This window comes from Micromesistius poutassou (assembly GCF_964030765.1).
Source record: "Micromesistius poutassou genome assembly, chromosome: 13".
NCBI classification, from domain to species: Eukaryota; Metazoa; Chordata; class Actinopteri; order Gadiformes; family Gadidae; genus Micromesistius; species Micromesistius poutassou.
Window position 1 is genome coordinate 18,639,620 of NC_140283.1, and position 14,030 is coordinate 18,653,649.

The 14,030-nt window shown below is 50.1% G+C and overlaps 1 protein-coding gene across 2 annotated transcripts; it reads right to left on the reverse strand.

Moving 5' to 3' along the window:
* Positions 1–46: 46 nt before the first annotated feature.
* Positions 47–14,030, reverse strand: LOC311357115 (protein unc-45 homolog A-like). Of its 2 annotated transcripts, none has more exons than XM_084477000.1 (19): positions 13,918–14,030; positions 11,677–11,869; positions 10,782–10,957; positions 10,569–10,658; positions 9,905–10,072; positions 9,324–9,492; positions 8,742–8,912; positions 7,939–8,110; positions 7,275–7,575; positions 6,844–6,938; positions 5,189–5,330; positions 4,527–4,667; positions 3,877–4,004; positions 3,262–3,328; positions 3,032–3,145; positions 2,620–2,735; positions 2,107–2,224; positions 1,513–1,668; positions 47–1,065 (listed from the first exon to the last, which is right to left on the reverse strand). In XM_084477000.1, the coding sequence occupies exons 1-19, from the start codon at positions 13,936–13,938 to the stop codon at positions 760–762; spliced, it is 2,844 nt and encodes a 947-aa protein (XP_084333126.1). In that variant the 5' UTR covers positions 13,939–14,030; the 3' UTR covers positions 47–759. The 2 variants fall into 2 exon arrangements, with proteins under 2 accessions (XP_084333126.1, XP_084333125.1); XM_084476999.1 differs by lacking the exon at positions 13,918–14,030 and adding an exon at positions 12,079–12,213.

Sequence of the window (14,030 nt, forward strand, 5' to 3'; positions counted from 1 at the left end):
GCTGCCGATGACGTGGAAATACGAGTGACAGTGTGCCATGTGACGTGTGACGTCATTTTATTATCAATTTCGGTAAGGTATCATTATAGAAATTAATTATCATACATTATTTATATGTGCACGTTAAAAGTTGATTTAAAAAAAAGGTGACCACAACAAAAGGAATGTCCCAGCAGTGATAGAAAAAAAACAACATCATCAGTCATAGTGTGTAAGAAATACGCCTGCAGTGAATGGTTGTGCGCTCCATTACGACAAATAAATACAACCGATGAAGGAGCACATTGAAATAGGAAGGTGTGTGATTGAAATGGAAGTACACTGATTACAAAACCGGAATGAAATAACCAGCAACAAAAAAAAAAGATCTTTGGAATGAAAGAGTGAACAAAACTATATATAAAAAAAAACATCCAGGCTTGTACACTTTTCTATCCCAACATTTTTGGTGAAGAGTACATCGCAGGTTAGTGTAAGACACATCGGGCTGCCTCTGATACAAGCCAATGTCAAAACGATGACACGCACACTTTAAGGTACACACACACACACACGCACGTGTATGCTAACTTAGACACACACACGTGTTAGAATATGTGACACAAAACAAAGCCACACCTTTGCTGCACCTATACACTTTGGACACACACACACACACACACACACACACACACACACACACACACACACACACACACACACACACACACACACACACACACACACACACACACACACACACACACACACACACACCCCTCACTCCTCTACGACGCGGGCCACCCCCGCCGCCCCCGCCCCCTCCCCGCTGCTCTGGATGATCCCGTACTCGATGGCCTTGTCCAGGCAGCTCTGCGCCGTCTTGGCGACGGGGTCCGGGGTACCGCCGTCGCCGCCGCCCTTGGCCAGCACGGAGAGGATCTCCAGGGCCTCGCTCTCCATCAGCGTCTCCGCCAGGCTCCGCTCCGCCGCCATCAGGTTGCGGGCGATGACCACGCCGCGGTGCCGCAGGTCGCCCACCTCGCTGAGCAGCAGCGCCTGCAGGATCTCCAGCCAGTGGGCGGTCTGAGGGGGGGGGGGGGGGAGAGAGAGAGGGGTAAGACGGAGGTTAAAGTTAAATGGTGAACGGACTTCATTTATACAGCGCTTTTCTAACCAGTGGCCGCTCAAAGCGCTTTACAACACTGCCTCACATTCACCCGTTCATGCACACATTCACACACCGACCGGCGGAGTGAGCTCTTCTACGCTCCTCATTGATAATTAAAAAAAAGTTTAAGTTTCCTTGCTAGGATGAAGGGTTGTGCAAACAGTGTGGCTCTGGAGTGCGTTGAATTCTAAAGCCTCTAATCACTGCTACAGCCTCCGAGGGCTTCCCCAATAAGACCGACTTGACTCGCTTCCAACGCATTTTTCTAGTTTCCATAATCTCTCCCCTAAGCCCCCCCCCCCCCCCCCTGCCGCCGCTATAGTGGTCACTTCCCGTCAGGGGACAGGAAGTGATGCGCTCACCGTGGCGGGCACGCGGGCGCAGAGCTCCGGCTGCTCGGCGGTGAGCATGGCGAGGGTCCCGGCGGCGGCGCGCCGTAGCCTCTCATCCTCCTCGCCGCTGTAGAGGACCAGCAGCTTCAGCCGGTCGTTCCCCGTGGCCAGGTAGAGCTGCTGCACCTGAGGACCACACACACACACACACACACACACACACACACACACGGGCGCACACACACACACACACACACACACAGGGTGGGTGGGTGAGATCCACGGCAGGTGAAGAAACACCAAGAGAGAAAGAGATAATTTAGGTGACGTGAGTCGTGATGGCAACTCGGGCATAGGCGCGCGCGCGCACACACACACACACACACACACACACACACACACACACACACACACACACACACACACACACACACACACACACACACACACACACACACACACACACACACACACACACAGTGTGTACACACACACACACACACTCACTCATACACAGTGCACACACTCATACACACACACACACACACACACACACACACACGCTCATACACAGTGCACACACTCATACACACACACACCACCGTGCGTATTAGTTGTGCTTACCTCTGTGCTGAGGACCATGTTGCACATGCACTCGGTGGCGGCTGCCCGGACCAGCTCGTGCTCCTCAAACATGTAGCCCTCCATTTTGGGCACGGCCTTCTCCTGGATCATCTTCTGTCTGGAGAACACAAGGCTGTTCTATTATTTACGGTAATGGCACGGCCTCTTCTACTGCTCCAAGTCCTGGAGAATGAATATGGTGTATGAAGTCACTTTTGTGGACATTTCACAATTTAAATGTAATTATGAGTGATTTCTTCTGAAATCATTTTATCATTGACCTGCAATGGGTATCGGTCATTTTAACACTCAGCTATAAATGTTGATGTTGGTGTATTTAAAAATAAAAATAAAAAACTGCTAAATCGAAGCAGATGTCTTAAAAAAATTCAAGAGGAAGTAAAAAAGTACGCTGTTTTTGTTATTCCTTTCAGATAACACCGCAAGCTTGCAAGCTTGCAGCTGCGGGCACTGTGCCGTCGTGTTAGCGAAGAGCTCCCCCTAGTGGCTGACCTGAGACGCTCGCTGATGCCGGCCAGGTTGGTGAGCGCCATGAGAGCTTCAAAGTTCTGCAGCAGGGTGCACTCCAGACTCAGCAGGCTGATGAGCGGCCGGACCACCTCGTAGATCTAAAGAAGAGATAGGGGAGGGAGAGAGGTGGTTGAATTATACTGGAGGGAGAGAGAGAGGCAGAGGGAGAGAGAGAGGGAGGCAGAGAGAGAGAGAGGCAGAGAGGGACAGAGAGAGAGAGAGGCAGAGATGGAGAGAGACAGAGAAGGAGAGGGAGAGGGAGGGAGAGAGAGAGAGAGAGGGAGAGACAGAGAGAGAGAGAGGCAGACAGAAAGAAAGAGAAAGAAAGAGAAAGAGAAAGAGCGGTTTTAATAAATAAGTGAGCAGAGGATTATGGAATAGGTCTCCTCCTCACCCGTTCCCCGGGGAAGGCGATCTCAGGGTTGGATGTGATGGTGATCTTGGCCAGAGCTTGTGCCGATTTGACCTTTCCTACGACCGTGTTGTCAGACGCCAGCGGGATCAGGGCCTGCGGAGCAGCGGGGGGAGGGGGGGGGGGGGGGGGGGGTCAGACGATACTTACGGTCCGGTCTCAGGGTTATCACCCGGGAGGTACAGTGCAGCCCCGGGGTCAGCCCTACCTACCTTTCCTCCGCCCTGGGCCACCACGGCCCCTCGGTCCTGTTGACGATCCACCAGTGCCAGGAAGGCCCTGCATGGGGAAGGGACGGTGAGCAGAGTGGTTCCTACACGATGTTCTGAGACAAGGTGTTCTGATACAAGCTGTTCTGAGACGAGATGTTCTAGAAGAGTTATTCTGAGATGGGTTGTTCTGAGTCAAGATGTTCTGTGGAACTCGGTTGCATAGAGAACACCACACTGAGTGGTGCTGAAACGATGAGTCAGTTCCTCGTCGCTGGACAGCCCATCGATGGATCACGTTGACGTTCGCTTTGGTCGTTAATCAGGGAAAAAAAAAAACACCAAACTCTGTTTTGTTGGCAGCTTTGAAAATTTTGTGTTTGATACAGATGAATCACGTTAGGTTTATTTGGCTTGGCACAGACAAAGCATTCCATTTCCAGGCTTTGACAGTGAGATGTTATCCTGGCGTTACTTATGACATTTTCTTTAATAAACGACCCCTGAAGCTCATTGAGGAGGACAGCGAGCCAGACGAAGCCACACTGAACCCAGGCGTTGGTTTTGGGCCCTGGTCTTTGAGGGGGGGGGGGGGGGGGAGGCGAGACGTGGTCCTACCTCGCGACGCACTCCCGACAGGACTCGGTGAGGGCGGGGCTCTCGTGCCGGACCATGCACACCAGGGCCGAGACCACGCCCGCCTCCAGCAGCTTCCCCAGCCTCTTCTCCACGTACGAGGCGGCGTCCTAAAACACAGGCGATGACGCGCAGCATCACGACAGCAGCGTGTTAAGGGTCGAGGAGACTTTGTATATTCAAAATCGCATTAAAAAATTATTACATTTAGGGCATCTAGCAGACGCTTTTATCCAAAGGGACTTAGAACAAGTACATTTGTCAGAGGAAAGAACAGTCGGTACAGTAAGGATGTTCATAGAACCAATTAGTGCCAAGCACTAACAATTGTTAGGTTAACCCATACCCCTGTATACAACACAGATAGCTAGGATAAGACGCTACACAATGCAAGTAGTACTATTTAAGTACCATTTTTCAGTGCGTGGAAGTACAACATACAATAAGTGCGTACATTAAGTGGCAGGACGCACCACATGCAATAAGTGCGTAAGAGGGGTGTGGGGGGGTGTGGGGGTGTGGGGGGGTAAGGGGGGAGGCTATGCAGAGTCTTAGGGGTGAAGTCTGAACGGAAGACAAAGACCATGCTATCTATAAGCCGGAGGGGGTCGGGATGGCTTTTAAATGAGCACCTTGGGGTGCTCTTCGGGCACATGCTGCTTTGCATATTTTGCCAGCTCCAACATCTGCGGGTCGGGCTTCTCCACGTCGTAGCTGTTGGTGCAGTTCACCAGCGTGGAGCCCACGGCGAACAGCACCGTCTTGTCCTCCGACTGCAGGAGCGAGGGGAGAGTTATTCAGACACGACGGCGGATCGTATGGTTGGTTATGCATTATGCATCCCCACGGAGGGAAATGAATATATTAGATGTTTTCATTAAATATATACATCAACGTGCAAAGTGGACCAAACAAAGCCTTATTATTAAATTCAAGATTCAAGACTTGGATTTGTCCCATGCATACCCAAGTATACGCTGTAAATTGGAAATGATGACGTGATTTACAATACTGCAGTGCTAGCAGATGGGTCAGGTTTAAACTTGGGACAATAAAGTAAAATTGTCCTCACTGACTATGAATGAATTCATGAATGACAGACAGACTAATTTGATCCTTCCATTAATCCACTTTCCTACGCTTCAAATTGAAACCAATTTTGGTCTCCAAATAAACGTCGCAATAGCACGTCACTCAAATACTGACAGTCACTAAAATACTGTCAACAATCTCTTGCGATGTAACCGAACCGCAGAAGGTGCATTAAAGTAACTGAAACTGTTGTGGTTGTGACCTTAGCGAGTTCGAACATGGCCCGCAGTGCGTTCTGGTCGCCCACGAGGTCCTCCTTCACGTCGGCGTCGAAGGTGAGGTACGCCAGGCCTTCCACGGACCAGCGGCGAGAGGTCGCCGGCAGGGAGTCGTTACACAACCACCTGGGGGAGAGAGAGAGAGAGAGAGAGAGGGGAGTCGTTACACAACCACCTGGGAGAGAGAGGGAGTCGTTACACAACCACCTGGGAGAGAGAGGGAGTCGATACACAACCACCTGGGAGAGAGAGAGAGAGAGAGAGAGAGAGAGGGGAGTCGTTACACAACCACCTGGGAGAGAGAGGGAGTCGTTACACAACCACCTGGGAGAGAGAGAGAGAGAGAGAGAGAGGGAGTCGATACACAACCACCTGGGAGAGAGAGAGAGGGGAGGGAGTCGTTACACAACCACCTGGGAGAGAGAGGGAGAGAGAGAGGGAGTCGATACACAACCACCTGGGAGAGAGAGAGAGAGAGAGAGAGAGAGAGGGAGTCGTTACACAACCACCTGGGAGAGAGAGAGAGAGAGAGAGAGAGGGGAGTCGTTACACAACCACCTGGGAGAGAGAGAGAGAGAGAGGGGAGTCGTTACACAACCACCTGGGAGAGAGAGGGAGTCGTTACACAACCACCTGGGAGAGAGAGAGAGGGAGTCGATACACAACCACCTGGGAGAGAGAGAGAGGGGAGGGAGTCGTTACACAACCACCTGGGAGAGAGAGAGAGGGGAGGGAGTCGTTACACAACCACCTGGGAGAGAGAGGGAGAGAGAGAGGGAGTCGATACACAACCACCTGGGAGAGAGAGAGAGAGAGAGAGAGAGAGGGAGTCGATACACAACCACCAGGGAGAGAGAGAGAGAGGAGGGAGTCGATACACAACCACCTGGGAGAGAGAGAGAGAGGAGGGAGTCGATACACAACCACCTGGGAGAGAGAGGGGAGTCGTTCCACAGCCAACTGGTAGAGAGAGACAGTACCCTTAGCTTCCCTGGACTCACCTCCTTTTTCATATATAAATAAGATAAGGGAGTACTTTATTGATTTGGTTCATTAATACTTTACTATGTCGATATACACCGAAAGAATAGAAATGTAGATGGAAAAAATGAATATGAACATCATCAAATGAGGTTATGGTCGGTATAGGAGTGAGTTAGTCAATCTAAGTCCTGAATTAGAAATGAAGCATCTCAACCCAGCTCTGTTGACATTATTGACATGTACATGATCATCTTAGAGACGATATAAATACACACACAAATGGAGTACAAATGTGGACGCAGGAGGAATACAAATAAAGACCCAAACTGGTAGACTGGGTAGCCCAGCCCATTCTGCCCGCAATTTGAGTTTGCCCTGCAGAAGGGTCTGGAGAAGAGCAATACATTTCTTTCTAGTTTCGATACGTTTTTTCCAATCACCAAACTGGCTCTTCCCCCTGGCACGCTATTGGCTGGTTTAAGAGGACAGGGAAGCGACGGCAAACAGCCAATTTTCGAGTCATTTGAACTAGGCCCGTTGATCACGCCTCTTGTGCTGAAGAAAATGACAGCAGCTTCCCCAGACCAACGTGCAATCTACGACTGAGCTTGGTCTGGCAATAGCCAGGCCACCAAAGTGGGTCAAGATGACCTACTTTCTGCACTGCTTGGCGAGCTTGACCGTGGAGCCCTCTGCAAACTGCTTCATGCTGAAGTCTGTCCCACCGGCCGAGCCCAGCTTACACAGACCCTGTGTGGGAACAATTTAAAACAAGTCAAGACATTAATAATAATAATAAAGAGTAATTTATGTTGCACCTTTGTAGGTACTCCAAGACAATTAACTACTCAGATTACAACTCAGGTCAGTGCAACGCCTTCACCTAGAAGATCTATATATATATATATAAATAAATATATAAATATAAATGTACCGAAAAAAATCTCAGATGAAAACGGGCGGGGCTTGATCAAGGTTGAGGTTCGAATTTTGAAAAATAAAGCAGGAACTGGAAACAAACAACTTTTCCAAGGACTTGAACTCAAACTAAACCGTGACGTGGACGGCTGTCGTGTCCTCACGTACCACCAGCGCCCTGACGCGTATCCGGTCGTTCTCGCTGTTCTTGTAGAGGTCCTTGAGCAGTGCCACCCCGTTGGGCGTGATGAAGGACGCCCTCTTGGCCTTCCCCGAGGCGTGGATGAGCGCCTCCACCGCCACCTGCTGGTGGCTCACGTCCTTGGAGGCGCACAGGGCGATGACGGCGTCCATCATGCCCGGGACCTCCAGGGCCTGGTTCCCCGTGTCGCTGGGGCCCTGCAGCAGCGTGGAGGCGCTCTGGATCGCGCGCAGCTTGCTCTCCACGTCCGGGCGGCTGAAGTGCTGCCTGATCGGCAAAGGGATTTCAAAAAGATTTACATTTACGTATACATTTAGGGCATTTAGTAGACCCTTTTATCCAAAGCCGACTTACAGAGGTTCGTACACACATTCACACACCATGCAAGGCGACAGACATGCCTTCAGCGATATGTTGTCGTTTCTCTTTCTTCTGACAAATGTACTTATTGTAAGTGCTTTGGATAAACCCTAAATGTAATCCTAAATGTAGATGTGTAAATGTGCAGCAGAGGATTGAAGGTGGAAATCTAACCGGACTCAAGTACTGTCTGTTTCTAAGTCACTTTTAAGGTAAAACAGGAACGAATTGAGACGGGAACAAACGCAAGTCATCAGCGTTCCCACTCACTGGACGTAGTCCTCGCAGAGCTTGCTGAAGTTCTCCCGCTCCTTGTCGCTCTTCAGGTCGTCGTACAGCTTGCTCAGCAGCACCGAGCAGCTCATGTTGGTGTTCTCCGTGAGCGCAGGGCCGTGGTCCAGCTCAGGGACCGTCCCCGCCACCTCCAGGATCTGCTTCAGCCCTGCAGAGAGAGACCGGCAACCCCCACCCCCAGACCCCTCGGTGAAAAGGAGACTATTGACTCTCCGCTAAAGAAGGATTCACTTGGATAGGTTGAAACGAGTGCAGCCGCAAATGCATCTTTAAAGTCAGACAGCTTTCAGTGGACCCTTGTACTGGACATTTAAGACTGCTTTTAAAATGCACTTGTCACTTAGTCTTATTGTCTCTCTGTTGTCCCATATTTGTATGCTGTCTCTCATGTCTTGCTCTGCACTGTAATCCTCGGGCCAACGTGCGTGCCCCTTAGAAGGGACTTGAGACTGAAGACTTTTTTTCCTAGGAAGCATGTACTCAACTCTCTCTCTCTAATGCAAACTGCATTAGAGGAACTTTTTTGTTGTTTTCTTTTGTCTGTGTATACAATATGGTATCTGTATGTATTTTATATATATGCACTTATATATTTGTTGAGGAGGCCACTTCATTGCCCTTAATGGCTTCTCCTCGTGCTCTGATGCGAGTAGAAGTCACAACAACACTTTGTACACTCAACAAGACACTCAACTTTGTACACTCAACAAGACACTGAGTTATAAAGCCTGCGTCGGGCGTTTCCTCCAGGCGGTATGGCAGGGGGAGGGTGGTCGTACCCTGGTCGATCACCCACAGCGTCACCGAGTTGTCCGGGTTCTTCTGGCATTTGCGCGGCACCTGTTTCACCAGGAGGTTGATGGCACTGTCCCGGCCCGGCCCGGACACGGCGACGGCCGGCAGCATGTCCAGCAGGTGGCGTAGCATGGAGCGCAGCTCTCTGGACGGCTCTGCCAGACCGAGAACACCCGAGTCATCCACCAATCAGCAGCAGCCATAAAACCCTAGACTCCTCCCCCCATCTGGACGGGCGGGGAGCGCTTTGAGTTGGACTAATGAACCTTCCCTACCCCGCGGACGTGTACCACAATCTGTGAACATTTGTAATGATTTTTCATACATGCACACATCATGTACTTACTTATGTACCTATAGTACGTCGCTTTGGATAAAAGTGTCTGCTAAATGCCCTAAATGTAAATTTATGTAAATGCTACACGCACATTTTATGAATTGATTTACATACTTTTTGTATATTTTCGATATAGTGTTCTCAATTCAGAACCACCATGTAAATCAGATCTTCAGAAAAAATGACCTGAACATGAATATGTCAATTGAATGAATGCCTCCGGTCTCACCGGCGAGGATGGCCTCGTCCTTGCCCCTGAAGTCCTTCCTCATGTCCTCGGTCAGAGCCTCGAACATCACCTGCAGCAGGTGGCAGGCGGCCAGCGAGACGGCCGACGCCCCCGTCCCCATGACGCCACACAGCTGCTGCATGCCCAGCTCGTTCACGATGGCCATGGTCTGGGGAGGAGAGAGAGGACCGGCGAGACCTTTGGTTAAAGCTCTGTACCGCATCTGGGCGGCATGTGGCTCAGAAGGTAGAGCAGGTTGGCTGGTAACCGGAAGGTTGCTACTTCGATCCCCGGCTCCTCCTATTGCCTAACATTCACCCACTCATGCACACATTCACACACTGACGGCAGAGTCAACCACGCAGGGCTCGTCGGGGGCAGTCAGGGTGAGGGCGTCTCGCTCAGGGACACCTCGACACTCAGCTAGGAGGAGACGGGGATCGAACCAGCAACCTTCCGGTTTCCGCTCCGCCTCCTGAGTCACATCCCGCCCACTCCTCTACCATCTACCACCCGGTCTTGCCCGACCTTGGATTGGAGACGCTGTGGCGCTGTGCGACGCCCACAGATGATTGACTCACCCTGGACTGGTGTCCGGTGCACAGGCCCACCAGCGTCCGGAGCGCCGACAGCAGGATGTCCTCCTGCTTGGACTCCAGCAGCCTCTGGATCAGCTTCACGCCGTCGTTACGGAAGATCTGCTCGGCGCCGGCGTCCTCCCGCGACAGCACCACCAGGTTCTGGGCCGCCTGCACGGTTCACAGGTTCATTGGTCGGGTTTGCAACCAGAGTACAAGTCATTGGTGGCCTCCTCAACTGTGCAACATAACAAATATTAGGTGTAGAAAATACGTACAGCTACGATATTATATACATAGACCAAAAAGAACAATGAGAAGTTATACAATCATATGAATAATGCAAGCTGCTGGTAATCTCCAAATGGCGTTTTACTAGGCAATGTTGTTTTGTAAATTATTAAGGCAAGTAAAAAAAAAACTGATAAAAAAATGCACTTCTGATACTTTCACATAAACAAAAATGCAGTTTAAAAAGAAGGACGACCATCCAAAGACAATAGAACAGAAGCATTTAAAAGAGCAACTGTAATAACAATTGATTTGTGACCCGGGCGTGAAATGAAACGATAATTATGTCATTATAACTCAGAATGCACGGGACAAGCCGTGGCAGAAGGCGAGGCCTAGACGGCTACGCCTGCATGAACTAGAACTAAACTCTTACTTTCTGTCGGTCCGAGTCTGTCGCAGACGCATCCAACAGGAGGGAGAACATCTGCTGCACGCGGGCGTCCGTGGAGTTCATCTGCTTGGCCTGCACAGAGATGAGGATCAAGTGTTAGCTCCTGCAGGACCTCCTCCTCCTCCTCCTCCTCCTCCTCCTCCTCCTCCTCCTTCACCGCTCGCTGCTCTCTCTCTCTGAGAAACACCTCCACACCTTCTGCTGGATCTGCGCTCCCAGCTCCCGCAGCAGGTCCTGGAAGGCTCTGTTCTTGGGCTCGAGTTGGGCACACTTCTGGGAGTCCTCGAAGGCTTGGTTCAGCTGGCCCAGCTTCTGGCAGGCCTGGGCCCTGCGGAACCGCGCCTTCACGTCTCCAGGGTCTGTGTCCAGGGCTGAGGAGGAGGAGGAGGAGGAGGAAGACTCAAGATTCACTTGTTCAGAGTTCACCTGGACTCTGCATAGCCTCCCCCATTACCCCCCCCCCCACACTCCTCTAACGCACATATTGTATGTTGTACGTCCTGCCACTTAATGTACACACTTATTGTATGTTGTATGTCATTGCACATAAAAAAAGTACTTAGCATTGTGTAGCATCTTATCCTATCTGTGTTGTATACGGGGAATGGGTTAACCTAGCCATTGTTAGTGCTTGGCATTTGTTTATGAACATCCTGACTGTACGGACAGCGATATATTGTTGTTTCTCTTTCCTCTGACAAATGTACTTACTCCTGTAAATCGCTTTGGATGAAAGCAGGGCTGCTCTTCCATACATACGGACCCAATCCTTAGGTTGGAAAACGCTGTTAATCTAAACGCAATCTAACCCAATTAAAATCTGCCAGTTAAATCACTGTCCGAATTAATGTTTGTTTGTATGTGCAATACATTTAAATGAGTTCAGGTATCTATAGCTTACAAATCAGCATCACTCCACATGCATTGATGTGGATGTACATGGGGGTCTTGTATGCGTGGACTGAAAACTAGGGATCTGTGGGTACTCCTGCTGTGAGAGAGTGGTTTGAACGCTGCGATACTGGAGATAATCATATACCCAAAGTTCTAAATAAGATCTTACACTTTAAGGAGAGTGTAACTGACCAACCTTTAGAAGCGTCAGCCTCTGCCTTGGTGTACTCCTCCAGCTTGAGGTAGCACGCAGAGCGGTTCCGATACAGGACAGCCCGTTCGGCCTTCGCATCGCTGAGCTTTATCGCCTTGCTGTAACAACAGGCAGCACCCTTCATGTCCCCAGCCTTGAAGAGGGTGTTCCCCTCATCCTTCAGGGTCGCAGGATCCTGGGTAAAAGTTTAGAGGAGAGACGTCCATGCGGAGATTTGATAATTGAATGGGAAAGCATCGTCCGTCATGATGAATCGCACGTCTTCGTGACCAGAATCTTGTATATTTAAGGAGATCTGATCACTGGGCTGAACGCTTAGAGCCACTCCATCTATGGTATGCAGTGGCTTGCCTCACATAGCATGCTGGTGTGTGTTCTCCTTACCTTTTCCTTCTCTTTGTTGCTCATTTTTAATTCGATCAATGAAATATACAACGGGGTAAAGCAGCAACGGTGCGTTTTTAGTGTTATTTAAAGATTACGTGAGTGAAAAACTTCTTATCACAACCCCAGTTCCTGGTTGCTGGATGCAGGGTGATGACGTTTGACGGGGGCCACGCCCACATCCTCCCTCATCATTACCGTAAAAGGCATGAACGATGCGCACACGCTATGGGTGATGCGCGCACGCACACACACACACACACACACACACACACACACACACACACACACACACACACACACACACACACACACGCATGCAAGCGCGCGGGCACACACAGACACACACACACGTAAACAAGCACACACGCAGGCAAACGCACACGCATACACGCACACACACACACACACACACACACACACACACACACACACACACACACACACACACACACACACACATACACACACACACACACACACACCCACACACACGCACACACAGATTGCAACATAACAATTGTTTTTCAACATTCTTTATTAATATGTTTGGATGTTTGGTTGGCTACATATTTCTTGTTCTGTCAAATCCAAAGAGTAAAAAACACACACATACACACACACGCACGCACACGCGCACACGCGCACGCGCGCACACACGCACACACACACACACACACACACACACACACACACACACACACACACAAACGGAACTCCTTTATGCAGGCAATTGCCTTTGAGAAAGTACACAACAGTGAAAGGCATCGCATTTCTCAAAGTAATGTGGATTGACGTCTGGTTTCAGGTGGCCATTGTTCAGGTGTGTTGTGTGTCTGGGTTACCCAGCCCCTCACCCACCTGTTCTCCCTCTGTGCGCCCCGCATGGCAGCTGCTACCTCCGTCAGGAGGAAAGTGCAGATCTCGCATTACCCCCTTAATGTTACCAAATAGTGCTATCGTTTGATAACCCCAATAATAACTCCAATATTGACACTTGTACTTGTATAATAATGACCGATATAAATTAATTAATTATTAATATATATATTAAATTTATATAGCCCATTTCGCATTACATAGTTATTATACACTATTCTTTTTTTGATAAACCCAGACAAGGGCATCCGCAGAACTCTTACAATCAACCACCAATGGCAGTTCAGCGGAATATCATGACACAGAGAATAACTCAGGACAAAGGAAGACATATAAAGGAATGAGTTCGGCTTTAAAATGAAATTCTTTGAGAGACGGGTGTCGGCCTGCATTCCGTCTGACCACGACCAACACTAGTTTGCCTTCAAGGCAAACAGATCCACATATGACACCATCACGTCAGCGCTATACAGCTCTCCCCCACCTAGAGAAGCCCAAAACCTACGTCCCGATGCTGTTTGTCAAATAGGGCTCGGCGTTTAACTCCATCGACCTGGAACAAACTTCTCAACAAACTGCACACCCTCGGTTTGGATGCCGCTGTCCTGTGGATCAATGACTCTCTCTCACCGACGGACCCCAGCATGTCAGGCTGGGCTGTCCCACCTCCTCCACCATCACCCTCCACACTGGCGTCCCCCAAGGCAGCGTCCTCAGTCCCCTCCTCTACTCCCTTTACCCTACCCCCCCCCCCCCCCCCCCACAGCTCCAACACCTTAATCGAAGAATCTGCAGACAACACAAGCGTAGCGGGTCTGATATCGAATAATACCCCAACAGCCAACAGGGAGGAGGTTCAGACGCTGTCCACATGGCGCAGGAAACACGACCTGGACTTCGACACAACAAAAAACGAAATAAATCCTTATCGACTTCAGGAAAAACAACAAATAAACCCACCGCAATGGACTGTGGATCCATGGGGAGGGGGGGGAGGTTCAGCGGGTTGCCAGATTCAACTTCCTGGGAGTCCGATACATCTGAGGACTTGACCCGGGGGCCTGCACACCTCC

Excerpts from the sequence above, each read along its gene's own strand:
- LOC311357115 (XM_084476999.1), bottom strand. The coding sequence starts at position 12,102 with ATGAGCAACAAAGAGAAGGAAAAG. Across the intron at positions 3,329-3,876 it reads TGTCGGGAGTGCGTCGCGAG|GGCCTTCCTGGCACTGGTGG; the intron begins GTAGGACCACGT and ends TTCCCCATGCAG. Across the intron at positions 2,225-2,619 it reads GGCATCAGCGAGCGTCTCAG|ACAGAAGATGATCCAGGAGA; the intron begins GTCAGCCACTAG and ends TGTGTTCTCCAG.